The 17,078-nt window shown below is 28.7% G+C and overlaps 1 protein-coding gene across 6 annotated transcripts in view; it reads right to left on the bottom strand.

Annotated features, from left to right (window-relative positions):
* LOC142320527 (calpain-B-like) overlaps nt 1–17,078 on the bottom strand; it is a 250,197-nt gene that overhangs the window by 69,584 nt on the left and 163,535 nt on the right. For 5 of the 6 annotated variants that reach the window (XM_075358416.1, XM_075358413.1, XM_075358411.1 and 2 more), the window contains one exon: nt 1,541–1,720. In XM_075358416.1, the coding sequence (XP_075214531.1) occupies nt 1,541–1,720 (180 nt within the window). Of the gene's footprint in view, nt 1–1,540; nt 1,721–3,122; nt 3,228–17,078 lie in introns of those variants that run through there. The other variant, XM_075358414.1, reaches the window with a different exon arrangement.

Here is a 17,078-nt window from a genome sequence, read left to right as displayed (position 1 = left end):
TACTTTTTCAGTTTAAAAATTATGCAATACTAAAAATATAGTTGAGAAAAAATCAACTCAGTTGACCCATTTGACCAATTTTTTCAATAAAATTATACAGTATTAAAAGTAAAATTCACAAAAATAAATCAAAGTGTTTCACAAAATATTAATGTTTCATCAGATTTCCATGTTTGACAGTTATCTCAAACAATATTTTTAATAAGTCACAACCTGAAAAGCAGCAGAAAAATGAGAAATTACAAAAAATTTAAAAAAGTTTTTAAGTTCTTAAATCAGCTCTCATGGGCCCCTTTTTTTTTTTAAAAAGACTTCCAATGTCATCTCTTCTACATTAATATTAGACACAACTAGATTTCAATCTTGCAAGTTAAAGAAAAAGATTGATATTTTAAGTATGGGTCCCACTCACCTCTCTTGCTATTTGAAGCTTAAAAGTTTATTTACTGGAAAAATAATTATTTACTTCATGGAGTTTGAAATTTTGGTGTAATGTTATTCACAAGGCTAAAAAAATTTTATTGTACTAAAAAAGGAGTATGGGGACCATGATGGTCCCTTGTCTTATAAGAGTCAATAATCTGGACAAATAAACCAAATTTAAAAAATTCAAGATTATTTATAAGCAGTTTTTGGTACATATATTGAAAATTTTTAAAAGTAAAGAAGTTTAAACATTTTTGCCAAATTTCAACTTCTCTGGCCAATGGGTTTTCAAGATATGGGAAAAACCATTTGGAAATAATTTTGAATATCCCCTAATCTGATCAACTTAATACTTTGGAATCTTTAAATACCTTATAATCAATAGTGCTTGCAACACACTAAAGCTCAATTTTCTATGAGTAATATGTAAAAAAAAAAAAATGATTAAAAGTAATGAGAACTACCTCCCTCCCATTTTTAATTTTGTCACAAATTTAATACCAACAATGCCTCAGCTATAGAAATTTTTTGGGTGATTTTCAAAGAATTTATGTTGAGCCACACCAGAAATATAAAAATACACACAAACACATTTACAAACTTACATACATTTTTTGGAAATTTTTATAATTTTTTTGGTATTTTTTGAATCCAGGGGGATTCAAAAAAAATTTTGAAATGTTGACATTTGCAAAACTCTGGTACCCAAAAATTCTGACTGATCACTATACTTTCCCGTTATAATTCTGCAGCTGAAACAGCAATTGAGCTTCAGCCAGGAAAGTAAACATAACACTGCAATCCATGCACTAAGATTAATCAAAGACAACAGCACAAGATCTCTAAATAAAATTATCTCATAAAATTTTTTTATGATTTGTATCTCTTCTTATAATAAAAGGGCAAAAATAAAACAATTCGGAAACTGATCAGTTTTCAAAAAGTTATTTTCAAGATAAAATCTATTTAACAATCACTATAAATAAGATTTAAGAAAGCTCTAGGCTCCACTTAAATGGTTGTGGGTATTGCTAAAATGTTTATTCCAGATATACTGGCATATCATCTTTAATTCTATTACCTATAATAAACAATATAAAATATTATACTTTACCATAGGTCGCTTCCATTCAAATGGCTTGTTGGGAAATTTACTGAAGAAAAGTGATGAATCAGTAGCTGGAAACTCAAGATCTTCAAAAAGTACACCTTTTTCAAGACATTCATCTCTTAGTTTATGAAAATCTTGAACAGTTTCACCTCTTTGACGGAATCCAGAACCCCTCTCCCCAAGCTGAAAAAAAATCAAATATTACAATTTTAAATAATTCATAAATAATTTTACAATAATTAATTTTTAAATAATCATAAATAATAATCAATCAATTAATAAAAAGAACTGTAATTTTTATTTGAAATTACTATGCATTTAAAGAGGAATAATTCATGGAAATATATAATCTATAGCACAGGCTATAAAATGTTCTAGAAACAGATGAGTTAATTGTTTCAAGAGAGGTTACATGGTATTACACACAAACAAAACAAGTATAAAAAAAATATGTAGACCAAATTACATATAATCCTACAGAAAAAAATTTAATTTTACAGAAATGATTGACCAATTAATCCAGCCTTACTTGATGAGCCCAAATATGATGAAAAACAATTGCTGGTTCCTGCATACATTGTAATTTTTGTAATTCTCTTGCACACATATTTTTAATTCTCTCTAAGTAATTTGTTTTTTATTTTACACATACACACCTTTTTTTTGAGTTTTTTACATTTTAATAATACAAATAAAATATTTAAGAAAAGTGAAAATCAATTCAGTAAAATAAGGTAACTAACTGGATGACAAGCTATCTATAATAGGTTACATTGATATTAAACTTATTCCTTATTATTAATTAAAATTTTACTAAGTGCAAAATGACCAATCTAAAAATACGTTTTTACCTTTATACCATTGGATTTAATTAACAACATATTCTATAGCCTTGTGATACAGAAATAAAGTAAATTACAGACACTAAGTGCACAAATAAGGGACTCAGCTGCCTGTGGACCCCAAATAAAGAAAGTTGAATTAGATATCTGAAAATTTCCAGAAAATTACATAAATCAATCAAGTGGATCTTAAGTGTAAATAATTTGACCCTGGAGCAGTGGATACTAAAATCATCACAAACAGCTTTATTGGTCAACAAAATGTAATTAGTAACAGATTTTTTCCTTATAAATACAAATGAAAAAAACAGTATAGTAGTTACATTCTTCACCATAAAACAAAAATAAAATCACACTAGAATATAATTTTTTTTTTAAATGAAAAATGGCAGGTTACTATCATCTGAATACAGGCTGAATTCATTGACCTAAGGTATTCTAATCTCACCCGTATGTAAAATGTACAATTGTATAATTACATTTTCATTTCAAATTCTGGCACTCACATTTTTACAAATTAGGGAATAGAGACAATGTTCTCTTAATGTAAAATATTCTCAATAAAATCCATATTTATCACTTAAACAAAAAATTTACAAAAAGCAAAATATAACAAAATAAAAAGTTGTTACTTGAAATTTATAAACATATACACTAGCAAAAATACTCACGCAAAACATAGATACAATAATTAATGAAATTACATGAATTATTAAAAAAAAAAAAAAAATGAAAACACCAACCTCTTCTCTTTCTATCTCACATAACAAATTTTTAACTGAACCTGAGATACTGCCATACCCAGGCATTTTAATTTAATTAATTCTAACATAGCAGGTTATAGTTAATAATTTCCTAACAGGAAACACCAACTGATAAGGAATAAAACATCTAAACCAAACTAGTGCATACCAACTTCAAATATATAAAGTAAAACAAACAAATTTACTGCAGATGAATAGATTTGTGGTTTAATTAGCACAACTAAATTAATTATTTATAATTATAATAGCAATAGTAATAACATTATAAATGTTAAATACATAAAAATATAAGCATTCGTTCAACTTTTATTTCACTAACAAGTACAGTATCATATATTCTTTCAATTCAAACTTTCATTTCTGGATCTTGAGAAACAATTTCAATCACATTGTGAGTTGAAAGTTCAATGAAACTAATCAAAGTTACAATCAAACTTTTACTTTTCTTCTTAAATACAATTTCCATCCATCTTTAATTATATTTTTATGTACTTTTAAAATAACAAATCAATGTGGATTGAATGCAGTTAAATTAGATGTAAAATAGAAAAAATAATCTAAAATGGGTTAAAGTTGTGTAAGATATAACAAATCATAAAATAAATAAAATTAATGGTAATACATATATTATTAGTAACTTATTAGTAATTTAAAGATAAATTAAAATATTGTAGTTCAAATTTCCTAAGAAGAAATAAAAAATGTATGTAACATTATTGCACGTTTATAACAAAAATCATAATTTTTATTTTTTTGAAGTTTTTAACCCTGATGATGAATAAAATAGGGAGATTTTGACTGGCAGCCAACAAATTGTTAGTAAGTAAAAATCATCTTGTTATAAATCATTAATTTATATATCATTTGTAGTTAAATATGTTAACAAAAATAGATGCAATATATTATCACAAAGTAAACTGTTTAACATGGCAATCAATATTTCAAATTTTTTCACACGTTAACTCATAAATACAAAAACCATAAACAGGCACTACAAACAAAAGAAGCAACTTTACATATCTTCATACAGAAATAAGGCATTTGTACTAAAATATTAGCCAGAAAATGCATTAAATATGTGTTAAATAAATAGCAATTAGTGCCTTCAAATTTATTTAATTTTTTTTTAACATAATTTTCTAATTATTATTTTTATGTATTAACATGGGGACCTCAATATCACTTCCCTTTTATTAACTTTGTACACTGTAAAGCTGCTCTGATAAAGATTTTCTATAGTTTCCGTTGATTCTTCTGAGAAAAATCTACTTGAGTCCCTTTTTCTTATACCATGAATAGTTCATGCATATTATTAATGTGATCTTACAACTATGTTTCTGAACCGAAAGATACAATATACTACTCAACTACATGTCGCAATTCCCAACATCTTCAATACAGGCACCATTAACAATAATGCCAGTGGTAACTCCACTAATGAATCTGTATAATTAGCTCAATAAGGTTATTTAAAAGAACAATTTCCATAATTTTAAAACAGTTATTTAACATTTTTAATAATTTTAAAATGTTATCACATTTCTCATATTGTTCAATGTAAAATTAAAAAAATTATACGTGGAATTGATCATTCCCTGTAGTCGGATCAAATTTCAAACATTTAATGAGGCAGTTTAGACTTAATGGGTTGGCAAAAAGGCAGGCTGACACATCAGTGTAATTATAAAAACAACAAACCTGTAAAAATACACAATATAGGTTTCATGATTAAATTTACTAATTATGTGTTATGAAAACGATTCAAATCATTCTAGATTCTAGATTGCACTCTAGAAGTAGATTTACTTGTTAAATACAAGTAATTGTATTTAAATCTTTAATATATATATATATAAATACATAAGCTTATTTAGGACTGAGCATCATATGATATGGTAATATTTGCAGCATTTGAAAAAGCCACCACCCATCATGGAATTGAAACCTCAGAACCTTCTAGATCAAAGATAAAGAATTCTGATTTTTGATCATTTGGTAATAAAACCTTGAGGGCTTTTTTTAAAATATCAGTGTTATGTAAAAACAGGATTATCTTATAAAACCATTTATTTTAAACTATTATATATTTTTATTGAACCAGTTTCTTCAAATTGTCATTAAAGTGTATTTTCTGATTTTTTTTTATCGTAAATATTTGTTTTTTTTTTAAAGGTTTATTCTTAAATGATGTTTTATATAGTTGAACAGTTGCTATGATACAATGTGATTTAAGAAATAAAAGAAATAATTGTAAGTAAAGATTACTGTACATTTGAATGTAATGATTAGGAATCAATTTCATAGATGTTTGTTTATATCAACAACAAAAAAATCAAAGAAAATTAATTTTCATAAAACATGTACATTTAAAAAAAATTACATGTAGTATAACCCTGTAACCAGTTTGATTTCTTACCTTTTTCTTTGTTGGATGTCTATGTTTTGGGTGTCTCGGTTTTACTTGATGTCTCAGACAAGTTGGATGTATTGGACAAGTTGGACATTTTGGAGGGGTTTTATGTCTTCTGTGCATAGTTAATATTGTTCAACATTAAACTCAAATCAATTTAGTCCAAAATATTTTGTTTTTTACTATTATTTTTGGTAAAAAAAAAAAATTAATTTAACAATGATTTTAGATAATTATAATCTTAGCAACACCACATAATATGGTTATTTAAATATAAATTTTACTTTTTGAATCATTAAAAAAATGTAGTTACTTATAATTTATATTTTACATAAATTAGCAATCACAATTTTAGAATACAAAACATAATTGCCAATATTAAAAAAAAAAATTATTCCTATACAAATCTGGTCATATGCGTATCTTTGTCGATGAGTTGGAACTAAATATAGTTTTATAATATAACAAATTGTCGACTATCTTATTTATTTCCGAATCAGTTTTTTTTTTCATCTTAACTATATTATTTCGTTACAATAATGAAATATGTTTTCAAAAAACTTAATAACTAAGGAAAAACACCTTTTTACTTCTTTGTACGAAGTAAAGGAGGTACTGTGTTGGCGAAAAATTTCGGTTTTTAGATTTCAACAGAAATATTTATTTTGACCATCCCTGAATTTGTATTGACTAGTTCGGCGTGACGTCTGTACGTATGTATGTATGTATGTATGTATCTCGCATAGCTCAAAAACAATTACCAATAGGATGTTGAAATTTTGGATTTAGGACTGCTGTAGCATCTAGTTGTGCACCTCCTCTTTTGATTGCAATCGACTGAAACCAAAGTGTCCAAAAAAGTCCTAAATCCCCCAAAAAATCTTTTTCTTATTTGAATTACTATTTTGTATGTCATGTATTCACTATTATTATTACTACATGTTGTTGTTATTATTACTATTATTATTATTATTAATTTTATTTTTTATGTTTTTAGAGTAATAAATTGTACTTATACGAAATATTTTGACTGTTAATCTCTCAATATCCTGGTCAATCCGCGAACACGCGACAATATATAATTAAAATAACGTTGCAGTGATAAAAAGAGGACCGTTTATATATTAACACAGCATCTAAAAAGGATTCAGAAATCCCGCAAAGCAGAAACGCAGTTCAATACAAAAGGCACCGTAAGCCTGTCTAGCGACCTAGTTACGAAAGGGGATAACCACTCGTAGTATCCTATAATAGAATAGCCAAAAATAATAAATTTAAAAAAAATATACACTCAGTAGCAAATGTAATAACATACTAGGAACAGAAACCAATCCTCAAAATATTAATTTAAGATTTATGGTTTTGAAATTACAACTTATAATTTTTTTTATAATTATAAATTATAATAATTTCCAATTATATTACTGCAAGCGATTTGCGGATGAAGTTTATTATATATTAAATCTTTACAATAAGTATTTTAAAGTATTAGATAAATACTCGTTTATTAGTCAAGTATATATTTAATATATTCCATTTAAGCAGAGTTAAATTTCTGATATATTGTGCAAATAGTGTTCCCCCACTATTTCAGTAAAAGCGACTCGACTCCAGTTTGCATTCTATATAGATCCCCGTACATTTGTATCCATATACGCCCCAACAACACGGACTGGAGTCCGCAACAGAGCCCAGCAGAGATGCGTCCTGGAAGGCAGCCATAACAGAAGTGGATGAAGAACTTCTACACAACCTCTCCTTTAAAACTTACAAGTTAAATAAAATAAACAAGCAATTGCGACTCCTCCGGAGTAGGGGTCGCATTGCTCCTTCCTGATAGTTAGTGCCCCGTTGTGGCGTATTCCTGCTAGCCTATGAAGCGTTAGCACCGAAAGGACTTCAGTGGACGGTCTGAAGGGGAATTACGTCGGGAGGACAGGCTTCATAAGCCTAGCCTTCCGCGGTCGGCCCATAAAATGGGTTCGATAACGCTGGTATAACAACGGATTGGAATGCAATTAAATCCGTCCTTAAAATACTAAATAAACAAAACAAAACTTGAAAAATTAGACCCGCCATTTAAAAATAAACCTTTAAAAAAAAACACGCCTGATTAGAATCATCCAGCAGCAAGGGACTCTGTCCAGGTTCTGCGATAAGTTGGGAGAAATAAACTCCCGCCAACTTTGCATTCCATTCCATTCCATATCCATATAAGACACTCGACAAGCGGTAAACAATCGTTGAACTGACTTAAAACAATCGACTAAAAGTAAGAAATTATTTATTACAAAAGTTGTAAGCTGTGAATTTAATTAACAATTAATATATCAAATCTGTAACACATAAAATCTCCACCGACATCTGCCTATTCCATCGCAGAGTAGTAGTGTTTTGGCCTTTCAACCGAGAATTCTGAGTTCGAATCCCGGTCAGAAATGTTATTTTTCATACGCTCAAAATTCTATTTCCATATTCCTACATACAAAGCTTCCGTGGTGAATTAACTCATGAAGGAAGAAAAAGTTTCATCCGCAATTCTTTTGCAAGTAGCAAATAGTATCTTATATATAGTAGTATATACATAGCAAATTATTATCTTATATATATAAAAAAATTGGGCTGAAACTCTATTTCCAGTCCATGTGGGCGTTCTGATAGACCATTCGTTCTCAAAGTGGACGATAACGCCCCCTTGTGGGCGCTGAAGACCTTCAGGGAGGGTGGTAGAAGGCCAACAGAAAATTGGGGGTGTTCAGACGGTCTAGGAAGGCCGTGGCTGATTAAAAAAAAGGCAAAAATTACGTTTTCCTGATATTTCAAAACAAAATTAAATACCTACTACACTAGTACAAAAAATTAAAGGGACACCTATATATTAAAATAAAAAATGATTGTATTTAAACTGTTTTATTTTGCAACCAAGGGGCTTAGAGAGACGAATAAAAAAAGAAATTACAGCTTGAATATTCTAATTTTTGACAGTGAACTTCAGATTTCAAAAGGCATCAAATTAAAAAAAAGTCAGTGTTAAGACAAGTTTTAAAAATTTGAAAGTTTTTCTTCGTGTTGGATGGAGCGCATTGGGGAAACGAATTTTTTTCAGTAAACTGCATTAAAATCGTTTGAAAGCTTAAGATTTCAGTTTTAATTTATTTTTTTGTATGTGTCTACGATTTTTATGAACCGAAATATTTCACTTTCAGCAAAGCCATTTTTGGCTACCAAGAATTTTGGCTGCAAACGCCAATCCCGCAACTGTACCCTGGGTTATGGTATATTGTTCAACGAGTCTGATAGCATTTCCATTGTCGTATTTGTTTGAACGTGGATTTAGTGCTGTAGCAGTGTTGCTAACCAAAAAGAGAAATCGGCTGCATGTTACTGAACGCAACTTACGGCTGTTTTTAACTAAATTCGAGCCTGCTATTAACAAACTCGTTAAAGCACATCAGATTTCATCCTTCTCATTAATGTAAGTGTAATTTTTCAATTGAAAGCTTTGTTTTAAAGATTGTAATGTTATGCTGAATATGCTATCACAACTTTTGTTATATATAACTATATAGACACAATTGTAATTTTTTTGAAAGCAATTTTAATAAAAAATCTTCCAAATATGATTAAATTTGCGTTTTAATTGCTCTCATTTAAAATGTAAATTTCAACTCAGAAATGGATATGCCACGTTTAAAAACAATAATTGCAATTGCTGTTTTTAAGAGCGTACTTTAAAAACAGCAATTGCAATTATTGTTCACAAACAAGTAGTTTGTAAACATCTTCTGATTTCATTAAAAATTCGATTTTGGAAAATATCTTTTATCTAAACATTTCTTAGGTAATTCTAGATAGTACAACACCCATTGCAATCGTCTGAACAAAAAGTGTCCAAAAAAGCCCAAAATCCAAAAGATTTGTATTTTGGACTTTTTCTTAACTGCAGTAATAAGTCTTCATTGAGAGCTTTTTAACGACATATCATAAGCGGTACTTGTTTGGATTGGTTCCAGAATTATAGCTAAATAAAATTTTAATTAATGAAATATTTGGATCTTACAAGGCACATCGGTTCCAATCAGACTTCATCTCCGTTTTTAACCCTTTTTTAAAAAAATTAAACATACTGATTTATTAATAATTATTAACCTCTGATTGTAAAAAAAATTTAAGATAAATAATAATTCTATAATAACAATAAAAAAAAAAATCTGAAGTTATCGGTAAAATAAAATGTTATGTACTTTTAAAAATGTGTATATGTAATTTAATAGGCATTATTACATATGTTTATATGTAATAGATTTGGTGAAATATCTGATTATTTGAAATTAATTGAAAATTATAATTTAGAATCGTATTATTTTTGGATTTTCTAGTATAATTTCTGTTTAATTTTATTTAATTATTCTGGAATTTCTGTTTAATTTTAACTCCAGTAACATTAACTGCAGAGTGACTGAAACAAAAATAGACCCTGACAAGAACAACAAATGCATCGAGGCATACATGCCCGACCTTTAATAAACTGCAAAAAATTCTTATCTTTTAGTTCATTACTGAAAGTAATGAACTACTTTCAGTAATGAACGTTCAGTACTCCTCTGGTACTGTCGGACAACCTAAGTCGGAGTTCTCCCTAGGTTGGAGTTGATCATCAATTTGTTTGTTTTTTGTTGCCAATCATTTAATCGCTCTTTGGTTTGATATAATCCTTGTGATTTCCTCTAATCCTCTAATTTCCAAATTTTCTCTCTCTTTATATTCACCATCCTCTCTTAATGTTTTTATTCTTTCCTTGGTCTCTCTTATATTTTCTCTCTTCATATTTATCTTTATCATTATATTTCTCTTTATATTTATCATCTTCTCTTAATCGTTTTATTCTTTCTTTGGTTTTAACATTTTCTTCCCCTTCCAATTCATCTTCTTGTCGTTTTATGAGATATATTTCTTCATGTTATTTTCTTTTCCTGTATCATCGTTTCTTTTTCATTTTTTATTATTCGCCAAATAATCCAATAATAAAAACTGGATATTTTACACCGTAAGATCGAAATTAACATTTGTGACCAGTATACAGGAGTTCACTAAACGTCATAGTTTAATTATTATTAACTTTTATTTATATGACACACCAGAAATTTAAAACTTTTGTTAACCAGCAACTCACGAAGATACGAATAATACTGATCTAGTAATAAGAGTAATAAACGGACTTTTATTCTAACCTAACATTTCATGTAAGATTGTAGAATTAATAATTGTATAAATATGTGATGTTAAAAAAAACTAATATTTCAGCAATTTTGTAATTGTTCACTTCATTAAAGATTTGGAGGATCGATCGTATTTCACTTTCAAATGAAATAAGTTTAAATAAACTGCAGGAAAAAATGTGTATATGTAATTTAATAAGCGTACAAGGAAATCATGTGGTGTTCATATCAGATTTTAATTATTACACTATAACACCCAAGAACTATAATTTGCCCAGAATTTTTAAAATGCTCTTATTTTATCATATCTAATGAAGTTTCATTTTAGTGAAAAATTGTTATTCATCAAAGTTAATCTATTTTATCCGATAAGCTGTAAATAGCGAAACTCTGAAAGCAATAGGTCACAAACAATTACTTAAAAAAAGCTATTTACAATCTGCTAAGTTCTATACGTACACTGTACGGGAGAAGCCACGACAGGGGATGCTAATTTATAATAAAATTACAGTAAATTAAGAAATCACTAAATAAAATCACAAATGAAATGATATAATCATCCGTACAAAGATTCCAATAAAAAAATACGTAAGTTTTTAAAAAATTAATATAAAAGAGTACACGCCCTTTTAATTAATTGCTGAACCGAATATCTGGAATTTTGGTGACAAAATATAATCATAATAATTAAAAAGGAAATTATGTCAACAATGACCTTTACGGATGAATTTGTAATTTATAAGAAAAAAGAAAGTCGCTTAAAATAACGTTCACTAACTAATAAAATATTAAGAAAGTAAGTTCGATGACATAGTTTTATTATAAGTTTACAACAGGGTTAATGAAATACCGAAGCAACAATCTGGTCAACGCACCGATATACCCCATGTACTCATCCTTCAACAAAATATAGTTAAATGTCATCCTTTTATCGCCCTTAATATAGCTCTGTTCTGAACTTTCACTAATAATTTGGTTCGTTCATCACCTTTTTTTTAAGTTAACCTTAATTTGCGTTTAGTTTTTAACGTAATAATAATAATAATAAACAAAATTGTGTAAGAGAAATTCATTAAGAACGTTGAAAAATATACATAAAAAAATGTATATTTTTCAAATTAAATTGTATTTTCGTTTTAAAAAAATAATCAATTCAAATAATTAGCTAAATAAGGATAAAAAATTATTTTAAAAAACTTTTGCGTAGTTTTGCGAAAGAAGTTTGACTTTTCGTTTTCGACGCCCTCATTCTTTCGTAATCAGAAACGCACCAATTTTCTGAGTAAAATGCACTATATACGTTTGATTAACGAGTAGATCCTACACAGAAGCATCAAGTTACAATTCAACCACCACTGGTGACTCACTGCATAAGAGCGTATGAAAAATACACCAATACAAAGTCAAAACATCAATTACAGTATTATATAACATAAATTGAGGTTACGTTAACATAACATCAAATTCAGGTTGTGTTGCTTGTTGTCGAGCTTAAATTGAAGAACGACTCATCAATCTATCTTCATAAAAATTTTCACATGCACAAATTCAGATACTACAGCATACCTAAATTTCAATGAAATCGGTACAGTAGTTTTGAAGAGTGAAGAGTTTCAAGCCGCAAATTTTATATATAGGCATATATATATATATAGCATAGCCATATACATATATAAGGAAATTACATTTTAAGTGAATGGTATTTTCGTACCCCTCATATCTCAAAACAAAATTCAATAAAATAAACAAAAATAAAGTAAATGAAATTCAATTTCACCCCCCTCCCACCAATCACACCGTGTGACTGAAAGTAATAACCTTTTCTTCGAAAATTCGGTAAAAAAAAACCCATTCTTTCCTGAAGAATAATTTAACTAAAATATTACCAATTAAATTTATACGCTTAATTTATTATACATACATAATATATATCTACTAAATGAATGAAGCATTACACCAACCGTTAGAGAAAATACAGAAAATGGGGGAAAACCTCATAAATTTAACTTCAATTGTACTAACCACAATGAGATAAGACTAAATAAGACTACTTATCATACATCTGTGTTGAGAAAGTAAAATATCTCATTAAAAAAAGTGTCGTCATCAAACACAAGTTAGAATAAATAGAGAAATTTTATGTAGAAAACAAAACGTACCGTTTACAGATATAAATTTTTTATACACATATATATGAAGTTAAGTGTTTTGTAGCAGCAAAATATAGACAATTGGAAATCTATAGAAGAAAAAAATAGGTTATTTTTAATTATTATGTTACAAAAGAATGCTGAAATTAACAAAATTCGAATTTTAATATTAGTTTTAAAGACGAATTGGAGGTTAGAACAACCACCGTTCCAACTATTCTTGCAAGGTATAATTTAGTCGGTCCAAGACCTATCTAGACAATAAGGATTTGTTATTTTGGTAGTACAAGAACATATAAAGCGTAAATACCGTAAAGGAAAATAAAGATTAGAATAAATTAAAAAATAATTTAACAGGTCGAAAACTTGATTAGTTAAAGAAAATAAAATATAAACAAAATTAGATTAGAAAGATCAAATAACGAAGTAAAGGAGTAAAAATTAATCTAGATACCATTTTTAAAATGGTAAATATAACTGTATGAGATGTAAAGGTAAAATGATGTAAAAAGTGCTTTAATATACTTTATCATAATTATTATACCATATAATTGCCGATTTCCGTAGCGGAGTGGTAAGGTCTCGACCTAACATCCTGGGATCCTGGGTTCGAATCCCGGTAAGACATGAAATATTTCATACGCTACAAAATTCCATTTCCACGTTCCTAAGTAGAAGCTTCAACAGTCTGTGGTATATTAATTGATTAAATTCATCATTTACAAACAAAACAAAAACTAATGTAACCCACATAATTTCGTAAAATAAGAACGACAGATGCCTCGTTGTAATTTTTACTAATGAGTAAAACCATACAAAATCCAGGGAAATTAAAGCTTTTCTATGTCTTGAATAAAGCTTATCAAACAAATCTGTAAAAAAATTGGGCTACCGTCTTCACAGGAAAGATTACTTCGCTTTAAAATTTTAATATACATTTTTTTTTTACTTCTCATGTTTTTAATGAAACTTTTTAATAAAATATAATATTAAAATTAAGCCTACAATTTGTACTGTTATAAATCCTATAATTATACTTTTAATATTGTGGAGACATTATGTAAAAATAAATCGAATTAGCAGTCTCTCATTTACATATCGTTATAATCAGTTCAATAATTTTAACCGGATTCAAAAGCAATCAAACTCAAATTATATTAAACGAATGTAAAAGATTTTCATCTGAAAAATAAATTCCATAAGAATTATAAGCAATAATAAAGTATAAAGTATAAAGACAATTATACCAGTAAACGACAAAATTTATAGAGTAATAATTTCACTGAAACCGGTTCAGTATTTTCAATTCGGTTATATCGGAGTGGCACAGACCGAGCGTAAAATAAAAATTCAAGTCCTGGTCGAACCAATTATATTTTAAGGCTGCTGTGTCCCACACTCAGATGTTGAGTTCAAATTAGTAACACATTCTGTTTTTACCAGACGATCCATATATTAACAAACTACTAAAGAAAAATACTAAAATGATAATCTACATTAAAAAATAAAGAAAAGTATTTCCTTACAAACAAAAATTAAAGGTACACTTGATTTGAGTGTTAATTTCTGCCCTTCTTTGCATTGTCACTGTAACATTCGTAGTTGACGCGTTTCGGAGTACCTCCATTCTCAAAACTACTTTTAACACTTTTAAGTACTAAATGTATCCTTTTAATCCTAAGTGCTAAAAGTAGATATGAGAATGGAAGTATTCCGAAACGCGTCACTTAGGAATATTAGAGTAAAAATGAAAATATTTAAAAATGAAAATGCCGATCTCCGTAGAGGAATGGTAGCGTCTCAGCCTTTCATCCGGAGATCCCGGGTTCGAATTCCGGACAGGAATGACATTTTTCATACGCTATTAATTCCATTTCCACATCCACACACAAGTTTCAAGTTTGTGTGGTGAGAAAAAAAAATGCTAGAAAGGGCAGAAGAGGTAACACTCAAATCAATTACGGTAATCCTACCGGAAATATTAAATATTGTGGAAATTTTGAAGATACACTATCAATTATTGGTTTTAGTTCAATTAAAAATAAAAAAAGGAATATTAAACATGTTTTACAAAAAAAAAGAAAAAACAATAAATTATTGCAAAAATATGGAAGTAGTCAAAAATATACTTTAATTCTTCAAAAATTACCTTTTATAATCAAAAAATAATTTATGTTAGAAAATATACAAGTAAAATAAATAAAATATGAATAAAGTTAATAAAAACTGAATACCCGCTCCATCTTTTTTCCTATAAGAATGAATAATTATTATTCATTCCAAAACTTTGTAAAATCAGTCAAACAAAGCTCACCGATGAACAATAACACAAAATCAAATTTCAATTTTACTCAGATTTAAATTACTTTTAATTTTCCGTCTTTTAATTTCTTAACATTTAATAAATAATTTTCCACTGTTTACTGTAGAAAAAAATACATATTTATAGAGGTACTTCTAAAACACCCGAGCAGCCAATTTACACCTGTACAACCAAGTAATTAAAACATCCTCACAATCTATTATATTGTTTTATATCGTTTGTTTATACATAAAATTAAGATAACCAGTAGAAATTTTTCATTAATAAAATTTGATTCAATAAAGATATCAACAAACAGGTGGTGCAATAAATATAACAAATACTGTTAACATAATCAATTGGAATTTTATTGATAAATAGATTATTGACATACATAAAGTAGAAGAATGAGGCCACAAGGATAAATAAGCAAGCAGTCACGCATTCAAAGTTAACGAGCCGGAATGAACTCTTGCGTGACGTAACACTTGGCTAATAGTTTGGCCGGGATAAGACGTCATTTTGAACATCTCCACCCTATTTGTAATGATGCTGAAGAAAATTATTCAAAAATAAAATAAAAAATAAATAACACTTCATAGCTTAATATTTTTTTTGTAACTCTTTAATGGATTAATAAAGAAATAATTTTATAACATTTGAATGGCGTGATTTATTAAAAACGTCCGGATCGGAACTCATTTTGTTATATAGTTTCTAACGATAAATTATGTAAAAAAAATGCTCTTGGCACATAGATAGTGTTGTTTAGTTCAATTACCACTAATTTTATCACATAATAAAACAAGTAGTACCTGTGAAACCTAATAAAGAAAATGTACTACTTGAAAAAACAAATGAAAAATGTCAGTAAGAAAGATTAAGCAACTTTATAAGATATTTCTGTAATAAAATATCTTCTCGGGATAAATAGACTACAGTATACGAGGGCTATTCAGAAAGTAAAGAACGTTTCCACCTGACGCCGCCAGCCGCATGCCAATCGCGTATATATTGGTGTGCTCGTGCTCGGCACCTCAGTCAGCGTCCAGCCGTGACAACGGGAACATCTCCGCACTGCCCGTTTTTTATATACAAATTTGAAGTGTGTGCTGCAATCGAAAATCCCGCCAGTTGTGAGGTGCGGTCTGTGATTCGTTTTTTGTTGTCAAAAAACTTAAAACCAATAGAAATTCATCGGGAACTGAGTGAAGTGTACGGGAACAACGTAATGAGTGACAGTTCTGTCAGGAAGTGGTGCATTCAGTTTAAAAATGGCCGAACAAACGTTCGCGATAAAGAGAAGAGTGGACGTCCGAGGATTGTGACTGACGATCTGGTCTCCAAAGTTGACGAAAAGATTCGTGAAAACCGCCGTTTCACAATAACGAGCTTTCTCTATGTTTCCCACAAGTTTCACGGACTTTATTGTTTGAAATTGTTTCACAGAAGCTAGGCTACCACAAATTTTGTGCAAGATGGGTGCCAAAAACGCGTCACTGAGTGGTTGAGATCACAGGCGGCAGAATTCTATGACAGGAATTTCAAAGCTTGTCCACCGCTATGATATGTGCCTTCGAATTCGGCCACTTCGAATTTAATTATTTATAACGCGATTTTCATTGAAAGTTAAAGTTAAAACTTAATTCGGTATTTGAAATAAAATCGTTCAATTACATAAACAGAGTACTGTTCGTCGTGAAACTAGTATTTTCAATAAGTCATATGAATTCGCCTAAGTTACAATTTATTGATCATCGATTCAACCAAATAAAAAAAAGCTAACAACACAGTTTTAGGAATTTCCCGTCACGCATCTAAAGCAGCTTTCCTGGAAAGTCGTGCAACTGTGGA

This window comes from Lycorma delicatula, chromosome 2 (genome assembly GCF_047948215.1).
Source record: "Lycorma delicatula isolate Av1 chromosome 2, ASM4794821v1, whole genome shotgun sequence".
NCBI classification, from domain to species: domain Eukaryota; kingdom Metazoa; phylum Arthropoda; class Insecta; order Hemiptera; family Fulgoridae; genus Lycorma; species Lycorma delicatula.
Note: the sequence above shows the minus strand (reverse complement) of the source record. Positions and strands in the feature narration are given on the sequence as shown.